Source organism: Hesperophylax consimilis, chromosome 21, assembly GCF_061612785.1.
Source record: "Hesperophylax consimilis isolate HC1 chromosome 21, BYU_Hcon_1.0, whole genome shotgun sequence".
In the NCBI taxonomy this organism is placed as follows: Eukaryota; Metazoa; Arthropoda; class Insecta; order Trichoptera; family Limnephilidae; genus Hesperophylax; species Hesperophylax consimilis.
In genome coordinates, this window is record NC_142856.1 from 31,516,823 (window position 1) to 31,536,003 (window position 19,181).

Below are 19,181 nucleotides of genomic sequence, written 5' to 3' on the forward strand. Positions count from 1 at the left end.
GCGAGCACAGGTGCGCCAAGGTCGGAAAATCAGATTTTACATCAGGGGATCAGTTTATATAACATATAAAAAAATTGGGACTACCGGAATTACTTCGATCGCGACCCCCTTTTTGGCGCTAATTGCACTGGCCTAAAAACATTGTGATGTTATTTTTAGCTGATAGATACTCTCAGCATCGCCCTGGTGACAGATCAACATTCAGAATCCAAATCGTTGCATTAAATGGTTTTAGCCATGTTTAGTGACCAGAGCTGATTAGCCATTTACATCCCAACCTTTCCTTCAGCCTCACTCCATACCCCACAATTAGAGATGCCATAATCCTCCTGCCTTCGGACAGTTTGGCGTTGTAAGTTATCCAAAATCTGGATAGATCAAGTTATAAAATTCAAATTGTGCAATAAATAATATAGTCAGGATTATTTTAGCATTGTAATAATATGAATTACAATATTGTATGAGATCTTGTTTTATAATATTATTTTTATCATAGATTATAGTTTGACAGATATGACAAAAGTGGGATAATTAATATGCCAGTAAAAGTATTAACTCGAGTTGTTGTCAGTAAATGTTGGTAAGTTGTAAAAAATTAAAATAAATAAATATTTTTATCAAGTTATTACACATGAAATTACTTTTGTAGAAATAATGGCAAAGACAACATGTTGAGTATTTTCAAGAAATAATTATTGCAATAAGACACTATGTCACGCCGTATACATAACTATATTATTACCTAAAAATCACAACCATTTCTAAATAATTATAAGTAATAGTTAGTCGCCTGAAATACTAATACAAATTGAAAATATCTCCAGGGTAAAAATAAATGCCGCCAACGGGAATTGAACCCGTGCCTTCCGAGGTCCGGTCAGGTGCTCTATAACCACTGAGCTATGTCTATATACAAGGGCGACTAATTATTACTTTTAATTACTTGTTATCCTTTTTGCTATGAATAAAACCTTGTCTTATAAACATTAGTTTATCATTAAAAAATAACAACCATTTCTTGCCATAAAAAATGTATTTTAAGAAAAAAAAATTGTTATACAAAAAATATTATATTTGAGATAAAATCTTATTTTATTGCATAATTGCAAAATATAAGGTCACAAATTAACATTATTACTAATAAAATAAATATATACCCCTTGCTAATAAACGTTTTTTTAATTTTACACAACCATCTAAGTATGGTAAACGGTTGGTTATCAGTTGTATAAAATGAAAAAAAAGTTTATTAGTAAGGGCCATAAGATTTAATTAATTAATTACTTTTATACAAATAAATATGTATTTTATTGGGAGAGAAATAAATTTAAAAAAAAAAACAATAAAATATTTATGAATATGTTGTCATATTTTTATTAAAGAGATCACATTTTAAACAAATTGATTGTGAAATTAAGATATTTACAAATTTTATTTATGTACACAGATTTTACCAATAAAACATTGTCGAATTTTAATAAAAAGATGTTTTTGAATTATTTTTTCTTGCTTGCCAATGCCTTTTCCGCTCCTTCTATAAATCTCTTGGGCAACTTGTAAAATTCTGTGAGATGTTTCGCCAAAAAGTAAGTCTGTAAAGAAAACAATTAGCATATTGTAGATACATTTAATATGTACATTCATTCCCATACTTCTTTCTCCAATAATTCTTCTTACGCAATGCAGTATGTATTTAACGACCTGTGCGGCGGAATAGTAATAGATTTGCACTAGGCTATATGGTTGAGACCACTGAAGATAAAACAGATAGAAGTCTGTTATGGGCGTGTCCTTGTGCCCAAAAAGAGCTAATTTCATTGGCCTATCTACAGTCTGGGGTCCAGGAGTCAAAAGATCTTAAGTAAATTGGTGTCATTGGTTTCTTTCTGTGATTGACGCAAAGTAAACAAATTAGTCATTTGTTTACTTTGCATCGAAAACTTGAGTCAGGCCATGTTAAGAGTCAGAATAACAGAAAAGGATGTATGAATGTGATGGATACACAACACCGCGATCCAAACGGGGAAATAAAGTGTATGAAATCAATTGTACGATGAGAAAAATGAAGACAATGTTAGTAGTTGTTATTCGAAGTACGATACAGTTAAATATGACCGAAGGAGATAGGGTCCCATTAGCTCAGTTGGTAGAGCGGTGCCCCGGCAAAGCAAGGGTCCTGAGTTTGAGTCCTAGATATGACCGTATCCTTTTCTGTTTCAGATTTTCGTTTAGGAATCACTAATATTGTCTTCAATAATTAAATATTATAATTTGAGGTTTTACTCACTAAGTTATTCCAAAAAATAAAAATAAAGTATTTATACAAATCTAGTGTCTGTTGCATACCTGATTCCCTTGCACCAGGAGCTGATCGAACTTGGATCCAGCGCTCTTTGTGATGCTGCACGAGGCTGCCACTCCGTGCTGACACTCCTTGCTCAGGGCGGCCAGGCTGATGCCGTAATAGTGGAGATTGCTCACTAGGGTCACCTGGAACATTGTAAGTCAAGTTAAAGCGATGACCATATATGAATAAGCGAGAATAAACATCAATGAGATAGACAACGACCAAACAAAACATAACATGGTAAAATAATGGGTTAGGTTTATTTAGTCAAACACAGTACTCACACAGATGCATTTATTCTATACAGCAAGTTGTGTTTTGACTTTAGAAAAGAAAATTCCAGTGAAGATTAAAAAGTTCTTCTTTTATAAAACTATTGAATAAATGTAAAACATTTTCAGATATTCAAATTTAATGAACATAGATAAGGCAAATGACAGATGCTTGTGATGTGATCTATGGTTGTGTTCAAGGTACAAAATGCCATATTTTGACAATTAAATACCGTCCCAAAATATAATTTCTCCAATAGCAACTATCTGTGTTTAATCTTAAGTATGAAAATAAAAACCGTGTAAAGAAAATATTTTTCGGGTTTAGGTAATAGTTTTGTAGCGATGCTACGAGAATCTTCTAGAAGGCTCGCCCATACAAAATGCATTGTGGTGGGAACACTTTAGTCGCAATGTGAGTGTCCGGTGTTCCTACCTACAGTTCTGAAAGTTCTCGATGCACCCGGGCGCCTATATAATGAGGCGCGCCCAGAAGTACTTAGCCAGTCATTAATTGAGTAACCAACTAGAGACTGCCTGCCGCATACTAAGGAAGCAGCCGACCACCGACCGCTGTTTCCACGCGCGTCGCGTCGCGCTCCTTAACCACACCGCTACAGGATCTAGTCACCCGGATCTGCACGGTTTACAATTACTATGGACTTCTTGGGATCACATCAGCCCCCTGGCGCCGCCATCGTTCCTGGCCAGCGCTGATCTCACGCGCCTAGACCCTGCGACCACTTAGCCGGTCTGTGCCTCGGCCCCGCAACATCTTCGCCGGCCTGCATCTCCCGCTCATCTGCCGACCAGGTCAATCGTACCTTCGGCTACCACGTTCACACTGGAGTACCCGGAAGACTCCACGCCTTCACCAGTACTGAACTCGCTCACGAGTCCGGTCTCTATCGAAGCGGCGTCGACTCACTGACCCGCGCCTCGACCGCTTAGCCGTCTACACCTGGTGTCATCATCATCATCGGTCCCAGTCATCTCGCAACTGCGCAACTCAACTGACTCCAATTAACTCTGTGACACAACACATCATTGTCTCCTCACAAGATCCCCAAAGTTTCATGTGAGGATCGTTGTGAAAAAAAGCACTGTATAAAATGCCCCCAACCTATGTAAAGGTTTTCCACGAATACAAAAAATACCAACACAATAAGTCACTATTTAAGCTGATTCACAAAGGATACTAATTTCAGGGATTCTGTAACCCCTGTTAGCAACGGAAAGGTTAAATAAACTATTAAAAGAACATACCTTTTTATTACCCGATCTGTTGGCAACTTGCATTGTGATCATAGGCAGCTTCCCCGTGTTGATGGTGGAAGATCCATCTGCAAAGGTCATCTCCGTGCAGTTCGTCATCTTCTTCAAAATACACGCCTTCAGATCCTCCCACGTTATCGTCACATCGGCCGGAGTTATGTGTGCTAGGAGGGGATCTACGTTGACTAAACTGGAAAACAAACAAAAGAAAGTTACTAATTTTCTCTAATTTAATAAATCAAAACCAAAATTTGCTCTAAAACCTTAAGGCGATGCACTACGTCGTGTAATATTTTAAATTGAGCCGCTATCAATAACAACCCTGGGCAATCAGAGGGTTTGACCCTTTTAAAAGCGCAGGAGAGGATGGAATCTTTCCGGCACTTCTACAGAGGGGCCTAGATACAATCCTACTTCCGGTGACGAAGATCCTGAGGGCATGCTGTGCCCTCGGATACATCCCCATACCATGGCGTAAGACAAGGGTAGTGTTCATACCCAAACCGGGGAGAGCTGACTACGACCAACCAGGTGCATTCCGCCCAATTAGCCTCACCTCATTTCTTTTGAAGACAATGGAGAGGCTAATGGACAGGCACATAAGGGACGGGGCACTGAAAGAGAAGCCCCTCCACGAGTTACAGTTTGCTTACCAAGCAGGTAAGTCAGTCGACGCGGCACTGCACAGGTTGGTGTACAAACTGGAGCAGGCACAAGCGACTGGGGAACTGGCGGCAGGGCTATTCCTGGATATAGAGGGAGCATTTAACTGCACCACTATTAAATCCATTGATGAAGCGGCAGAAAGACATGGACTCGACAAAACCACCAGAAGGTGGCTGAGGAACATGCTCTCAGGCCGGATACTTACGGTGACAAGGGGTGAGGTAAGCATCAAAGTGCTGGTGACACGAGGGTGTCATCAGGGAGGGGTCTTATCACCCTTGCTGTGGAGCCTGGTGGTGGACAACCTCATCCGGAAACTCAACAACAGGGGCCTATATACGCAAGGGTATGCGGATGACATTGCAACCATAATAAGGTGTTGGGATGCAGACACAACCCGAGGCCTTATACAGTCAACACTGGCAACAGTGGAAGAATGGTGTGAAGAAACAGGACTGTCAGTCAACCCAGACAAGACAGAACTAGTAATCTTTACGCGTAAAAGGAAACTAGAAGGATGGAGCAATCCAACCTTCAATGGAAAGGAATTAGAACCCTCTGACACGGTTAAGTACCTCGGAGTCATCATAGATGCCAAACTGAGCTGGAAAAACCAGGTGGAAACTGTAGGCAGAAAGGCCTGTGCTCTGATGTGGGCAACTAGGCGAATCTGCGGCAGAACGTGGGGTCTCAAACCTAAAATGATGCAATGGCTTTACACAGCCGTTGTAAAACCAAGGATCATGCACGCAGCCCTGGTCTGGTGGAGGAGAACAACACTGAAAACAGTGATGGTCACACTCAATCACATACAGGGACTTGCATGCAGAAGCATCACAGGAGCCATGAGAACCACTCCAATACTAGCCATGGGAGTGCTGCTGAACCTACCCCCACTAAACATAGAAATAGAGGGGGCGGCGATGGCGGCAGCCTACAGGTTACATTGCAATGGCCAATGGAGAGGAGAGTTGCCCAGAAACAGTCACACGGAGATAGGAATAAGACTGAGGGCAATTAGTCCGACGGCTGGGATGAAGCAGGACGGCAAACAAGCCGAATACTTCTTCGGACAGCTGTTTAAAGTGACGTACCCCACAAGGGAGGAATGGGACTCGGTCCCAGGTCCAAACTCCAAACAGGAACTAATCTGGTTCACAGACGGGTCCAAGATGGAGGAAGGAACAGGGGCCGGGGTCTGTTTACAGGGATCTAAGAGGGAGCTCAGTATACCTCTAGGAATGCACTGCACTGTGTTTCAAGCTGAGATGAAAGCCATCTTAGCCTGCGCACAGGAGAATATGAGTATCGGGTACAGAAATAAGAACATAAACATATGTTCGGATAGCCAGGCGGCCTTAATGGCACTGGAAAGTAACCGATGCGACTCCAGACTGGTGATGGAATGCAGGACTATCCTTATAGGACTGGCGACCATCAATAAAGTAACCCTGCTCTGGGTACCAGGACATAAAGGTATTGAGGGCAACGAGCGGGCTGACGAACTAGCAAGGAAAGGGGCGAAAGCACCACTTGTGGGATCTGAGCCGGCCGTAGGAGTAGCAGCTTGCCACACCAAACTACATATCAAGAGGTGGGTCAAATCCCAACACTGGAAGGAATGGAAGAAGGCACCCGGAATGAGGCAATCTAAAGTACTCATAAACGGACCGGACCCTAACCGAACCAGGCAACTACTCGATATGGACAGAAACTCACTGAGGGAACTGGTAGGACTATTAACGGGACACTGCCATCTCAGGAGACACATGCAACTGTTGGGAGTGGAAAACACCAACATCTGTAGGAAATGTGAAGAGGAGGAAGAGACTCCAATTCACCTATGGTGCCAATGTCCCGCTCTGCTGGGAATAAGGCTCAGATACCTGGGAAGACACAGTGTGGAACCAGAAGACATCGCCACATATCCAATGACAGCCCTGGTGAACTTCATAAAAGGGACCGGGTTACTGGCAAGGGAATGAAGTAAAATGGGAGATACTACAATGGGCCTATGGCCTAAGTGCTCGCGGGGAACGTAAGTAAACCGCCTCCGACTATAAAAAAAAAATAACAACCCTTACGTAGATGGCGAAAAGGTTTAAATTCCCGCTTAACACCATCCGCCTGTTTTGATTTATGCAAGAAAAGAACATGGCCAAAAAGTGCCTTTTATTTTATTTTGTGGATGTTCAGGCATAAATATTTAATTTTTTTTCGATCATTTTATAAATAACTTAATTTGCCACATTATACAATAAAATGATAACCGAAAATGGGTTCGTAAGTAGGATATTTTGAACTTTAAAGCAGTTTTCATAGGCCTTATACATTATTTTTTTCTGGGCTTATAAAAAGACTTATCTAAAAAATACTTTACTTTTTTTAGCAGTTTACGTATTGTGGTACCGATATTTTTATTCAATGTTTCGTAAGACTGATTGCTGTCTCAGCTGTTTAACTCGTGCAGTCTGGTTATGAATTGATGACCCTAGGAGCGGTGACATAACCGCTACATACTCGATTATTTCAAAGGCCAAAATGTATTCTACTCGCAGTATTTAATTAAAGCATCTGAAACATTTCTAGGCGACCAAAATTTCAAACCAAAAACACATGATTTTAGAAATTTTGCATTTCTACGTATGGCATCGCCTTAAGATTTGTAATTAAGTACTTAAAAACCAACCAGTCAAACGGTTTTCATTCACAAGTGAGTGACAAACAGAAAATTCTTTCAATTGTCATATTAAAATTGGAGCAGTGTCAAGAATTCAAACTATCCTGTGATTTTTCACGGGTCTGTACTAGTTTTGATATAACACGGTCAACAAAGCATAATTGTAATATCCATTTTTATTAGAATCCAAAATTTTTTGCACCCTGTGCATACACTACCCAAAAATAGTGTATTTTTCTGAAGTGCAGAAATAAACAATTGTAACGCCCATTTATTTCTACGTGGCCAGCAATGAGGCGCAATCAGCAGCCTAGCAGAAATATAAGATGAGGAAAGTTTTCGGTTGGAAAGGCAACTCTACTTTCTGCCTATCCATTGAGGAAGAAACTTATAACTGAACTGCGAGTTACGTCAACTTGTGTTTGAATCACAAATAAACATCTATATACAGACTATTTTGTCACATTCTCCTGCATAATAAGATACCAAGTGTTTGTTACACAATAATGTGTTTTATTTTCAAGTGATTTTCATCCAATAAAACCATCTCCTTATACATTGTGTACTCTATTTTGTAAACTTTTTTCTTACATGGAACTCTTTCTTGTGGAACAGATCCTCCGTGTAAAAAGAGAATTAAATAGTGTAATTTTGAACAACGGAAATGATTCAATAATACACAATTTCCCGAGAGAAAAAAGTGTTGAAGACAAAAGTTGAACTTGTATGCCTGTATCAATATCAATATTCAACATGTCTGATATCTGATTACTTGAAAATATGCATACTGAAGCAGCGAAAACTATCATTTGGTGAGCTCTGGGGTCATTAAATTAGCATATTCTGTCTGGTTTTACTATTTTCAGCAATTTCCATCACGAGCTGTGGAGCTTTTAAATTCCATTTTACTGTCAAAAAAAAAAGTCAAGATTCCATATTATAGTTACTAAACACTCTTGCATAATGAGTTCTGGCATCCTGACATTTGCACAGCTGTCTGTCTGAAATTTCAAGGTAAATTAAACTGTGAGCTTTGAAATATCCACCGAACTATTAGAAAATAAGTCAAAATAACATATTATTTGTTTCACTGTTTAATAAGAAAAATAGTGATTTTAGTAGATACATACATATAGAAAAGATTTGATTTCTACTTACTTTTTGTTATCGGCGTTTTGGAGATTATTTCTTCTTACATAGGCCACCAATGCATTGGAAGCTTGAGAAGCCGTCAAAGCGTCACCCCTCTTGTAACTAAAACGAAAATTTAGAATTATGCGTTTTTTTCGAATTATCGGTGTTTGAATTAACAGAAACACAAAAAACCTTTAGATTGTTAGGTTAGTATGTTTCACACAAATTTAACACTATCATCAAATGGTCAATCAAAAATATAAAGAAATACTCATACTCACTTCTGTTTTTCAAACAGTGGCAACACAGCCGCCGTTATTTTATACATCTCCTTAACGCCGGGAGCGGAAAACGAAGGGGAATCCTCATCGGTGGGTTTCTTATTTCCTAGTTTGATTCCGCTCTGGGTTTCCGTGATGACGGCGTGGGATTTGATGGATGGGTGGGCGAAGTTCACTCCCACTACTGCATCTACTCCTTTCTCTAGGGGTTTCACTTGTAATAAGCCATCCTAAAAAATAATAATAACATAAAATATATACATAGGAGGTTAAACAAGGAGGAAGATAGGATGGGGATAGGTGATGCCTCAATACAATCTGTACTCAAGTTTTCGGTTCGATATTTCTGAAGGTTATGGTTAAGAATGTCAAGATTATTAAACTGTGAACATATTATGCGGGGAATTGACAATATAAGATTAATAAGACAATACAAAATTACTGTGAACATATTACATGGGGAATTGACAATAAAAGATTAAGATTAATAAGACAATATAAAATTACTTTGCGGTGGGTTAGTTAAAAAATCGTCCAAAGACACAATATGGCTGAGTAAGCAATGATTTAAATCATGAAAACAACTAAAACATAATAGAGAAAATAAAGATGGTGGTACTAAAATAGTTTGGTCATGCGAGGAGATTGTGCAATGAACACCTCTGCAATAAAGATGGTGGTACTAAAATGGTTTGGTCATGCGAGGAGATTGTGCAATGAACACCTCTGCAATAAAGATGGTGGTACTAAAATGGTTTGGTCATGCGAGGAGATTGTGCAATGAACACCTCTGCAATAAAGATGGTGGTACTAAAATGGTTTGGTCATGCGAGGAGATTGTGCAATGAACACCTCTACAAAACAGTTCATACCTTTTCCATAGCCTCCAAAAATTTTGCCATCTTTTTATAACTGGATTTTTTCACATCTAGGGTTCTTTCTGAAGGACAGAATGTCGTCATGTGATTTCTAGAAACATAACGAAACATATGAACTGATCTTGAAAATAATCTAAATCTCTTTAATTTCCCATGAGTGACAATTTCTTCTCCAAATGTATACATAATGTCTTTAATGTCTTCATTACTATTTACATGATATTATATACATTTTAGCTGGCTACATTTATATCACATTAACTTTCTCACTGCAATTTACTGTTTATTACAGTAACATTTAACAGACCCTACAAAAAAGCTTGACAAAAGCGAGATTTAAAAATACATTTTATTTTGAAGTTAATTGAACAAGCGGTTCAAAGTTCTGGTTTCAATCCTCTGCCTATCAAGTTCTCCATCATTGCTCAAACATTTATATTTTTTAACTAAAAAAAAAAAAAACACACACACACACACAATATCCCTTATAATCTTTAGAGTACAGGCGTCAGGTGGGAATTCTGTCCTTGTCCTACCAGTATTTCAATGAAAGATGCTTTAAGGAACTAGCATCATTGATCCCTTAGGCACCAGTGCTTAATCGAGAAACACACCAAACACACGCCCAACATTTATATACGGTCAACATGAGAACGGGTCGTCTACAACTCATTCATGAGTTCGACAGCTCGTCTGTGGAACGATTTGCCAGCCTCTATGTTTCCTTCCTCCTACAACAAAGATCTCTTCAAGACACAAAAGTTCACTCCTTCCTCTCCTCCAAAAGACCCTCTGTTCAAAGATAACATGGGCCCGAGGAAAATAATTTTGCGGAGTAAATGTAAAAAATAAGTAGGAAGAAAAAAATATTGTTGAGATATTCATGAATTTTAAAAAAATCCAATACTTACGCATACAATAAGTTTGTTTTCAGTGGCAGAACTATCTTTTTACCCTCCGTTTTGAGAACGCAAAGCAAACAGTATTCTAGTAACTTGTCCATATCCACGGGGAATCCGTATTCATCCACTCCGCTGGAGTCATCGGGTGATGTTTCTGAAGAATTGTTATCGGGATGATCTTCCTTGGTATTCTCATTGCTGTCTTTATTAGATGTCTCATTTTCATCTGCTTCATCGTCGTTTAATATCATCTGGAACGTGATAATTGGAAGTTTATTTATTTATTTACCTAACCTTAACTACGCGGCTGTCGCACAATACGTGATCCATCAGAGGCGAATAAGCGAATGTTGCAGTTTTTTTATTTTATGTGAATACAGCGCGAGAGTCTCAACTGTTCCCAAACATCTAGAGCCAGTGATACTCTGGTATATGTTGTAAGGCTAAAGGTAACGGGGAAGGGAAATAGATCCCCTATTAAGATATGCTGTGAGGCTGAAGGTAACGGGGAAGGGGAATAGATCCCTTATTGAGATATGATGTAAGGCTGAAGGTAACGGGGAAGGGGAATAGATCCCTTATTGAGATATGATGTAAGGCTGAAGGTAACGGGGAAGGGAAATAGATCCCCTATTGAGATATGTTGTAAGGCTGAAGGTAACGGGGAAGGGAAATAGATCCCCTATTGAGATATGCTGTGAGGCTGAAGGTAACGGGGAAGGGGAATAGATCCCTTATTGAGATATGATGTAAGGCTGAAGGTAACGGGGAAGGGAAATAGATCCCCTATTGAGATATGTTGTAAGGCTGAAGGTAACGGGGAAGGGGAATAGATCCCCTATTGAGATATGTTGTAAGGCTGAAGGTAACGGGGAAGGGGAATAGATCCCCTATTGAGATATGTTGTAAGGCTGAAGGTAACGGGGAAGGGGAATAGATCCCCTATTGAGATATGTTGTAAGGCTGAAGGTAACGGGGAAGGGGAATAGATCCCCTATTGAGATATGTTGTGAGGTTGAAGGTAACGGGGGGGGGGAAGTAGATGGGGAATCCTACGGGGTACGTTGGGAGGCTATAGGGCGTGCAAGAGGACAGATTTCAGGGAGAGGAAGGTTGGGAAGTATCCTGAAATCTCAGTATTTAGAGATACTGAGAGTATCTACCACTCTGGTGGGACTCTTATGAACAAACCATGTTTACCTTTGACAATTCCTCTGTGACAGTTTGACTCTCATCTGGGGACCCGTAAGGTAATCCTAACTTTGGTCTCTCTAACCGAGTGAACTTTTCAAATTTACATAATAGATCCCCAAACATCTGCAGTGTTTTCACGCACTGTCCTCTGAAAACAAAAAAATTTAATAAATATTTACAAACTAGTGCTAAAACTTTAAAATATAAACATGGATAATAATATCTAAAGATGATAAAAAATACCTAGAGTTTTACTTGAAATTTATCAAAACCTTACCTCACTACTTGTGGCAAATCTCCAGTTGAGTAGTTGGCAACACCAACCAAAATGGCGGCTTTGTTGTCGGTCATATTCACAGAGACCAGACTGCCTTTGCTAAAGGATGGCAGCCTCGTGCCACGCGGGGGGATAAACAAATGACCCCTGCTCACGTGATAATTCCCCTCTGAAAACTGAGAAAAACAATGCAATCTTTAACAAGATAATATAAAATAAAGTCGCTATCTGTGTATATCTGTTTGTGCGCTTGGTTCTTCTAAACCACGCAACGGATTTTGACAGGGTTTTCACTATCATTTAAAGAATTTCTTCCGGAAGGTTTATACATATAATCCATGCATATTATATTTATAGAAAGGCTGGCTAAACCTTATTAGATACCTTAGAATAATATACTATGGAATTCAAGAGGTCTATAGAAGTCCAATGTGGTATGTATACGTCTATCTCGAAAGCATCTCCTAAGGATAAAATCATTTGACAAAGGGAGTATAAATCTAAAATTCCAAAATGTCATTGGCAATTTGGGAGCACAAGATTTATGCCTCCCACTTCAAAAGTTATTTAAATTTTCACAATTAGAACAGATTTTAAGTGAAAATGAAATGTATTACATAAAAATGGTGCTAATGAAGGCGTGGAATTAATTTAATATTTTTTTTCAAATCAACATATTTTGCTATATTGCAAAGAAATTATGGGTAAACTTTTAGAAACGCTGGCCACACTCAATATGAATACATCAAATCGCATGAAATTTTGAAACTTTGACAAAAAAATGTTACTTTAATGTTCTATTAATTAAGTTGAATTAAAAAGTATTTTTTTTTATATTTTCATGCTTGGCCAGCGAACCTAAAAGATTGCCGAAATAATGTATAATATCTTATCCTTCTTTTGATCGTTTTATTTTCAAAAGAACTATTGAAATTGTTCAAATAGCATCCTCGCTTTCCTCCCAATATTCTCAGTTTCAAAAACTTTTACACATTTTTCCCATCCATGCAAAATTTTCCTAATTTTCCTAATATCGAAAATTATCCAAACGTCATATAATATTAACAAAATTTTCCTGACAAGTTTTCCAACAAAATTTTTACTATATATAATAACTAAGTTATTTTTGGTAAAATAAAAAATTTCCAACATGTAAAAATTCTTCTCATCACATTACATCAAAAAGATTTTTATAAAAACCCAATTTTGCAATTAAAAATTCTTAAAAAAACAAAACAACTTCCCGAAATGAAAAATTTCCAAACGTCACATAATATGAAAAAAAAAATTTCTTATAAAAGTTTCACAACCAAATTTTTTTTCGATTTTCCAATTTTTCCGGAAGAATTTTTTCAGAAAAATAAATAAAAATTCTAATTTCACATTATATCAAAAATAAATGTTTCTTATAAAAATTTTCCTAAGCATTTTTCGGCCAAATTTCTTCATAATTAAGAATTTCCCAACATGGAAAATTAACAAAATTTATTTTTTAAATAAAAAAATTTCATCAATCAAAATGTTACTTGCGTGACTGACTAAAATCATTAAAATTACACCACAAATTCCAAGGCCCTGACTTGAGTTCACAAGTCTGGCCATAATGGTTATGGGGGAGAAACTCGAATGTTATGTCAAAATATACTATTTCAGCGGCATTCTTTATTTTACTTTACTTTGGTCCTGATTGGCAGTTTTCTAAGTTAATGGGAGTTGTTACTAAGTAGAAATTAGTTTTCATTAGTCCAGTGAATTTAAAATTAACCAAGTTATAAAATATGATTTGAGATTTTCACGGCCAAAAGTATTATGGTGATTGGTTTTTGGGGTATTATGCCGTGTTGCGCTACCACTTTCTTTAGCTAACGCTTCAGACAGAAAATGTCAGTTCTAAGAGCTGACATTAAAATGTAATTTTAAAGTGATTTTCTGTGTTTAGATCTGGTGTAGCCGTCAGTATTTTTTTTGCACACATTCTAAGAATTGCTGTAGTACGTAAATAAAAGGGCAAAACTCCACCTTAAAGGAACTTTACTAAATTGGGGGAAGCACATAAAAAAAAACGCCTGCACGGCCCAGCAGAAAAGCTACCGCGTGTTTTTAACTGCTGGTATTGTTTAAGTCTGTTTGTTGTATAGCTTCCTACGTTTCTTTCAAGTAGTAGTCGTTAGTTATGAAAACTTTCTTTGGCAACAACACGCATTTCCAAGACTTTAAAAAGGTACATTTCCAGAGAGTTGCAATCTTTAGAGGTTAAAAGTAGAAAAAAAGGACAACTATCATGTTGTCACGCTTGTCATTTCGATCAGTCCAGTCAATCACAATTTGATAGAAATCTGAAACAGACTTAGAATTGGCATTTTATAGGGACCTTTCAAATATAAAAAATTTAAATGGCATAGATTAAAAACGGTGTTACATTTTAAATTTTGCAAAACACCCCAAATTAAATAAATACCTTGCTAGCAACTGTATTGAAGATGGTCAGTGACGGCAGCATGTGGGGGCACCTCCACATGGCGTACACAGTGGGGTACAGCACATCGAACATCTCCATCATGATGGGGATGCTGTCCACTATGTGGAGCCCTACGTCCTCGCCGGCAAAGTTAGTGACCTTCATGGAGGACAGGGGTGCCTTTAGGGGCACCAACTCCTTCAGGTCATCCTCGCTTAGGACAGGAAATGCCGCCTTTATTTTCTGTACTAGAGATTTTCTGAAATGAAAAAGCAAACTTTTATAACAAGAAATTTTGTTGTCATTGGACTTAAGGATAGTAATAATACATAACTTCAATATATTACCTGGCTGAACCCTTCAAGGAGTTGTGTGCTTTCGTCTTGTACGGTTTAGCAAACATTGTGACAGCTTTGTTTTAAAAAATCTGAAACGATCTTTCTATGTGAATCAAATGGTAGGAGATAACCTCAACGTTTTTCACTCAACAAAATAAAACCAGGATAATTATTATCGAGAGATGTAAAACGGTTACTTTAACAGGTTATCAAAATAATTGAGAAAGGTTGCACAAAATATCATAGTATGAGAGCAATGTCAAAATCGGCACGGCTTTTGGCGATTGTCAGCGAGTGTCAACGAGCTACGACCGCGTTTGACAGCTGTGGCTACTGGCCAGTGTTGCCAGGTCAAAAAATTGACACTCCCGCATAGACCTCAAAAATTCACAGACATCCGACAAACACTTCAAATTTTTATTGAAGTACTGTGTACACTAGTGCGGTGGTTTAAAAAGTGATATAAAGTCATGAAGTGATGAAACAAAAACTTGATTAAATAGGTTACGTGGGTGAGGTTTATAGGTTTGTTTTTTACTCGCTTATAAGGACTTTATATCACTTTTTAAAGGTGTGTTGAATTGTCAATGTATTGAGTTAACATGGGACACACTAATCATCCATCTACTAATGCACAATGCACACGTGAGTGGTTTATTTATGCTGCACACTGTGCTGATATGTTTCTAATTCGTGAAAGAATTCAAATGAAAATACGATTATCAGCATTTCTTGATTATCCAACCATATTGAAAAATAATATTTACAATAATTCTGAGATTGCACTTTTATTTCATTTGCTTTCGAAGCATATTTTCTTTTTTAAGGCCTTAACGAATAGAAAATAAATGCTAATTTAAATAGAGTATTGTGTGGATGGTTTTTTTTGGAAATTTGGAGGTAAAGGAATTTATGGGGAATTTTAACATGTGCTGTGGGTATTTTAGAACACATGGCTTGGCAGCCCCGCTGTTTGGTGCACTCACTGTCATTCTTTGTTTCTATGGAATCACAATTACAAACAAACGTCAAGACAGTAAACACAATTTTCCCGCGAAATCGTTACCGGGACGCACATGGGACGCCCAGTCAGGTTTATTTATGCACAGTGGTCCCATAGCTCAGGTCATAGCCATAAAATATTGATGTCCTCATTATAAGGTGTTTATTTTACGTAAGTCTTGCCTAATTACCAAATTAACTGCAGGTATAAATACAATCACGGTTCGCCAAAGATTTGCCCGGACGACGGGAAGATTGTTTTGTGGTTTGTAACACAGCCACTAAAGTGTTACTGTCTGGCTTGTGTTTACGCTGCCAGGCCCTGCTACCTTGCCTTTCTCAAGGCAACCTTCCGCATATTTTTTAATTTTATTTATTAAGTTAAAATAAATTTACATTTCACTTTTTTAACTTAAATACTTATTTACTACCCGCCAGCAAGATCAGGAAAAGTGCTCCTTACATCAGAGGAGCCACAAGACACCTGCCAGGGCAATGTTCCCCACTAGGTCCACCCCCGACGACTCGCCAGTCGCAGTACTGCCCTGCGCCCACCAGCTTGCAACGAGACAGAAGACAGGGACCGTATTCCTCACGGTCCCCGCATCCCAGCAGCCCCGCTCAGAGTACCTGAGGACCCGAAGGACATCCACTCCAGACACCACCGAGATGCCCGAGCCCGATGCAGGCCCCTCATGGGCAGTAGGACCCATCCCAGCCCTCAGACGCTACAAGCCAGGCCCAGTCTCAGCCTACGTGGCACCACCACGACCAGTCGCAGCCTACAAGGCACCGATAGGCCCAGCCTCAGCCTATGTGGCACCACCACGACCAGTCGCACCCTACAAGGCACCGATAGGCCCAGCCTCAGCCTATGTGGCACCACCACGACCAGTCGCAGCCTACAAGGCACCGATAGGCCCAGCCTCAGCCTATGTGGCACCACCACGACCAGTCGCAGCCTACAAGGCACCGATAGGCCCAGCCTCAGCCTATGTGGCACCACCACGACCAGTCGCACCCTACAAGGCACCGATAGGCCCAGCCTCAGCCTATGTGGCACCACCACGACCAGTCGCAGCCTACAAGGCACCGATAGGCCCAGCCTCAGCCTATGTGGCACCACCACGACCAGTCGCAGCCTACAAGGCACCGATAGGCCCAGCCTCAGCCTATGTGGCACCACCACGACCAGTCGCAGCCTACAAGGCACCGATAGGCCCAGCCTCAGCCTACGTGGCACCACCACAACCAGTCGCAGCCTACAAGGCACCGATAGGCCCAGCCTCAGCCTATGTGGCACCACCACGACCAGTCGCACCCTACAAGGCACCGATAGGCCCAGCCTCAGCCTATGTGGCACCACCACGACCAGTCGCAGCCTACAAGGCACCGATAGGCCCAGCCTCAGCCTATGTGGCACCACCACGACCAGTCGCACCCTACAAGGCACCGATAGGCCCAGCCTCAGCCTATGTGGCACCACCACGACCAGTCGCAGCCTACAAGGCACCGATAGGCCCAGCCTCAGCCTATGTGGCACCACCACGACCAGTCGCAGCCTACAAGGCACCGATAGGCCCAGCCTCAGCCTACGTGGCACCACCACAACCAGTCGCAGCCTACAAGGCACCGATAGGCCCAGCCTCAGCCTATGTGGCACCACCACGACCAGTCGCACCCTACAAGGCACCGATAGGCCCAGCCTCAGCCTATGTGGCACCACCACGACCAGTCGCAGCCTACAAGGCACCGATAGGCCCAGCCTCAGCCTACGTGGCACCACCACGACCAGTCGCAGCCTACAAGGCACCGATAGGCCCAGCCTCAGCCTACGTGGCACCACCACAACCAGTCGCAGCCTACAAGGCACCGATAGGCCCAGCCTCAGCCTATGTGGCACCACCACGACCAGTCGCACCCTACAAGGCACCGATAGGCCCAGCCTCAGCCTATGTGGCACCACCACGACCAGTCGCAGCCTACAAGGCACCGATAGGCCCAGCCTCAGCCTATGTGGCACCACCACGACCAGTCGCACCCTACAAGGCACCGATAGGCCCAGCCTCAGCCTATGTGGCACCACCACGACCAGTCGCAGCCTACAAGGCACCGATAGGCCCAGCCTCAGCCTATGTGGCACCACCACGACCAGTCGCAGCCTACAAGGCACCGATAGGCCCAGCCTCAGCCTACGTGGCACCACCACAACCAGTCGCAGCCTACAAGGCACCGATAGGCCCAGCCTCAGCCTATGTGGCACCACCACGACCAGTCGCACCCTACAAGGCACCGATAGGCCCAGCCTCAGCCTATGTGGCACCACCACGACCAGTCGCAGCCTACAAGGCACCGATAGGCCCAGCCTCAGCCTACGTGGCACCACCACGACCAGTCGCAGCCTACAAGGCACCGATAGGCCCAGCCTCAGCCTACGTGGCACCACCACAACCAGTCGCAGCCTACAAGGCACCGATAGGCCCAGCCTCAGCCTACGTGGCACCACCACAACCAGTCGCAGCCTACAAGGCACCGATAGGCCCAGCCTCAGCCTATGTGGCACCCCCGAGGCCACAGCAGCCGATGGAGACGGCTGCCCCCCAGGATGAAGGCGCCTGCGCGCCGCTAGTAAAGTGCGGCAATACTAATACATTTGTAAATTTTTCCCCCGCAGGTGCCAGAAGAAAGGATCGAGTACCCGCGGTTGTAATGATCCTGGGGAACATGACCCACTGGCAGATCTCATCTGCGGTGCAAGGACATCTGGGGGCAGACAAGCTATTCTCTTTCAAATACAACAGGGGTGGCACGGAAAACATTTTCATGCGCACGATGGAGGACCACCGCGCCCTCACCAACGGGCTGCGAGCGGAGGCTCTCGGCTTCCATACGTACACGGCAGAAGCTGATAAGCTAAAGAAGGCTGTCATCAAGGGTCTACCGATAGTGGAGACTGCTGAAATCTCTGAGGATCTCGAAGCACAAGGATTCCCGGCCATCAAGGTGGTCAGGATGACGACCGCCTCCGCCAAAAACCCCATCTATCTGGCCCACTTCAATAAGGAAGTGAATATGGGACAGCTGCGCGCGGCCGTCAAGTACCTCTGTCACTGCCGCATACGCCTGCAGAAGCACAGGAGTAACCACCTACAGCACGGCACCCAATGCTACCGGTGCCAGGAGTTTGGCCACGGGTCCCGGAACTGCTCACACCCGGCAAGGTGTGTGAAGTGTCTGGTAGAGCATGCCTCTGCAGAATGCCCCAAAACAACGAGGGACGAGCCCGCTGCATGCTGCAACTGCGGAGGACCGCATCCCGCTAACTACAGAGGTTGCCCGAAGCGAGTAGCATATGTCGCCTCGCTCCAGCAGCGACCCAGACAGCCCCAACGTCCAGTACAGCAGGGCCCCAGCAGGACACCCCCTCAGGCGAGGATGGATGGACGCAACTGGGCCCAAGCAGCCGAAGGCTCACCC

General features: G+C 41.7%; 1 protein-coding gene across 1 annotated transcript; it reads right to left on the reverse strand.

The window, feature by feature from the left end:
• Nucleotides 1-1,389: 1,389 nt before the first annotated feature.
• eIF2D (eukaryotic translation initiation factor 2D) lies at nucleotides 1,390-15,020 on the reverse strand. Its single transcript, XM_089644553.1, has 11 exons — nucleotides 14,712-15,020; nucleotides 14,365-14,623; nucleotides 11,907-12,082; nucleotides 11,636-11,777; nucleotides 10,445-10,686; nucleotides 9,528-9,624; nucleotides 8,656-8,885; nucleotides 8,399-8,494; nucleotides 3,886-4,084; nucleotides 2,347-2,490; nucleotides 1,390-1,592 (listed from the first exon to the last, which is right to left on the reverse strand). Exons 1-11 carry the CDS (start codon nucleotides 14,765-14,767, stop codon nucleotides 1,497-1,499), a joined length of 1,737 nt encoding a protein of 578 aa, XP_089500679.1. The 5' UTR covers nucleotides 14,768-15,020; the 3' UTR covers nucleotides 1,390-1,496.
• Between the last annotated feature and the right edge of the window lie 4,161 nt (nucleotides 15,021-19,181).